At 24.7% G+C, this 3,471-nt stretch overlaps 1 protein-coding gene across 1 annotated transcript; it reads right to left on the bottom strand.

The window, feature by feature from the left end:
- Positions 1–40: 40 nt before the first annotated feature.
- On the bottom strand, positions 41–1,337 carry Phum_PHUM116430 (Lumican, putative; the record flags this gene model as incomplete). The annotated part of the gene is made up of 4 exons (XM_002424122.1): positions 41–511; positions 595–825; positions 900–1,043; positions 1,128–1,337. The coding sequence occupies 4 exons, from the start codon at positions 1,335–1,337 to the stop codon at positions 41–43; spliced, it is 1,056 nt and encodes a 351-aa protein (XP_002424167.1).
- Between the last annotated feature and the right edge of the window lie 2,134 nt (positions 1,338–3,471).

Genomic DNA, 3,471 nt, shown 5'->3' with positions numbered 1-3,471 from the left:
AGCATTCTATTATGAAGCTACAAACGTTGCATATACGATGTCAAGTCCTCCAACATTTTTCCCGAACATTCGATCTCTCTGATTCTGATTCTTTCATTTCGTGCCTTTTTCTTATACAATACAAACCGAAAAACAAAAGAAGAATAAAAGCGCTAACACCCGCGGCAACCAACATCCACGTAACGGATCCTTTTAATCTGAGTGGTCCAGATCCATATTTCATGACTTCAGTTTCACACGATTTGGCAACAAGGTCGCTTTCTTCCAGTAGCGTTTGAGTTTCATTTCCGTTACACATTTCCGGATCGACGTTGAGGATTTTCCCTTCGGTAGAATTTTTACAAATAAAATCAGGTTCGGGGAAAAGTTTGAAATTCTCTCCTTGACGTCTTTTTATCCACGCCAAAAGGAGTTGACAGTTGCAATATTCTTGTTTGAAAAGACGAGGATTACCCCGAAGATCGAGAAGTTGAAGACGACACATGGGAGACACGTTACGAAGGTCTATGGACTAAAAAAAAAAAAAAATCAAATCTCAATAATAGCCTTGCAAAAAAAAAAAAAAATTACGATATTTTAACGAAAACGACAAACCTGAATTTGATTGTCAGACATGTTTAATTGAAGTAATCCGGGAAGTGATGTAAAATTGGGAAAACGTTTTAATTTACAATTACTAACGGATAAATATTGTATGGAAGGTAGGACTTTGTCGAAAACAACATCGACAAACGGATTGCTTCCAATCATGAGTTTTCTAAGTACTGGAAGACTCGCAAATGCATCAGGAACGGAATGCAAAGAATTTAATGTCAAATCCAAAACCTGAAAAAAAATGGAAGAGTTAACATTAAAACGATTTTTTATATTCAATTTAAATAATAAATAAAAAAACTTACTTCTAAATCTTCGAGAGGTTCAAATGCTCCAGATTCAATATAAGAAATACTATTATCAGATAAATACAATATTCTTAAAAATGAATAATTAACAAATGATGAATTGAATATTTCTCTAATTCTGTTGTATGTAACGTCTAAAACCTGGAAAAAAAAAAGTGAAAAATATTAATTTATTTAGTAAGTAGTAAAAAGATTTTCTGGAAAAACATTTCCATGTGTATATACCTCAATGTTTGATCTAAGAACTGATGGAATATTAGTTAATCCTAATGCATAACAATCCACAGCCAACATTCCATGAGTTCTCATGTATGTACATCTTTTTGATTTTACTTCGGCATTTCGTGATGGAGAAAAAAATCCATCGAATGAATTAACGGATGATAATTTAAATAAAATTGTGTAGCTCAAAGCAAACAAAAATGATTTTCGCATGTTTTACTTTTTTAATTTACTATCATACCTGTCGTAAAAAAAAAAAAAAAAAAAAAAACAATTAAGTAAACATTTTCATTCATTAATACATCGTACTTATTATTATTATTATTAATTAGTATACAATGACTCCCCACGAATTGCTTAATTTTAAAAATCAGGTTTTAATTTTCATTAATTTGCATGGTAACAAAAAAAAAAAAAAATTTGTTACGCTAAAACATTATAATTACAATCGAATTAAAATAATTTAGGTCAAACTTTTTCTTTTCACAAATTTAATTTCACCGGACGTTTACCTGTTTATTTTTTTTTCGCTAAAGTATATAATAATAATAATAATAATAATAATAATAATAATAATAATATATAAATATAATGTATTTTTAAATTATAATTTCAATCATGTCTCTGACACACAAAACAATACAAACGCATGTCATGAATGAATAAAAAAATTTTATTTATTGTTATCTAATATTAATAATAATATTTTATTTTTTAAATTAATAAAATGATGATGATGATGATGGCATTTTAATGTAGGAAATGAAAAAATTTTTTTTACCCTCAGTAAAAATCGTTTTTACCCTCTTCCCTACTGTTTCCTAGCAACACCCCAAAATAAATTTTTTTTTTAAATTTTATATTTCTATACTATTCTTTAAAAATACTCGAAACAAACGAAAATTAACAAAAAAAAATTTATTGTCAATCAATAACAAGAAAATTTTAAATTATTTATAAGAATTAAAAGTTTTTTTAATTTTTAAAATGTCAGCTGATAAAAAAAAAACCTTATCAATCGAGTCGAACGCAAACAAACGAAAAGGAAATTTTCCGTTCGTAAATTATTAAATTATTATTATTATTATTTATTTATTTATTTTTTTTATAGACTAAGCTCGAACACGGACGGGGCGTTTTACACACACAGATTTTTCCTCCCCCCCCTCCCTCTTTTCTTTATGTAAAATAATAAAATAATTCCATAATCAACTTTTTTAAGGCGATCGCAATTACAAAAAATATAATTTCAAAGTTCATAAATTTTTTTTTTTTTCAAAATGTCTTAATAATTAGTATTTTATCTTCTGATAACACTCTTAATTAAACACTGATAGTCAATAATGTTTAGGTTTTAGTACGATTTATATAAAAAAAAAAAAAAATTTCTTTGTATTTTATTTTTACTCGTGAGGTAAATAATAAAAACCAAACATTTGTTAGATGCACACTCGTTCGAAGTGCAAAAGTTATTATTATTATTATTATTATTAAGGTCCCTACATAATGTATGATAATATTTTGCAAATACACTCTTTAAAAAAAAAAAAAAATGCGGGATATTATTATTATTATTATTTAATTTATAATCTACAAGTGTTTATTTATTTTTTTTTTTTTTTGTTTCTTAAAAGAAAACATTTGGCAGATAAAAAAAAAAAAAATTTTAGTCAATAACACACACACACACATAAACTCACACGTGAAAAAATAAATAAATAAAATTAACATAATGCGAACATGACAAAGTTGTTTTTATGTTTTTATCTTCCCGTAGGAAAAACTTTAAATTCACGCACTCACACACGCACTGTTGCCTAATGGATTTTAGATTAAATTTAATTAATTATTTATATTATAATTATTTTTGAAAATTTAAATTTTTTAAAATTTTATTTAGGATATCTTTAAAAAAAAAAACAACCAAATTTCCGGTAAATATTTGATAAAAATGACTCAATTGTTAAATAATAATAATAATAATTTTATATGCGCAATAATGATAAATTAATATATATAATTTAATAAATTAAAATAAAATAAAAATTATTTTATTTAAAATACGATGCAAGTACTCGATCATCACAATTATAAATTATACACAAATTAAATAAACTAAAAAAAATTTTTTATTCCTAAATATTAACTTAAACTAAATTTAAAAAAACCCACATAATAATAATAATAAAATTTAACAACAAAAAAAAGAACGTATTATGATTGATTTAAAATAAAATGATGGAAGTCTTAAAATAACCAAACTAAAAATAGTTTTTATGTTTCTCGCAGGTAAAAAAAATTTTTTCTTTTGTTAAATTCAAAATGGTTGAAAATAATTCGTAAAAAA

Source organism: Pediculus humanus, genomic scaffold (genome assembly GCF_000006295.1).
Source record: "Pediculus humanus corporis 1103172107463 genomic scaffold, whole genome shotgun sequence".
NCBI lineage: Eukaryota > Metazoa > Arthropoda > Insecta > Psocodea > Pediculidae > Pediculus > Pediculus humanus.
The sequence above is the reverse complement of the archived record's forward strand: the minus strand, read 5'-3'. Positions and strand labels throughout refer to the sequence as shown.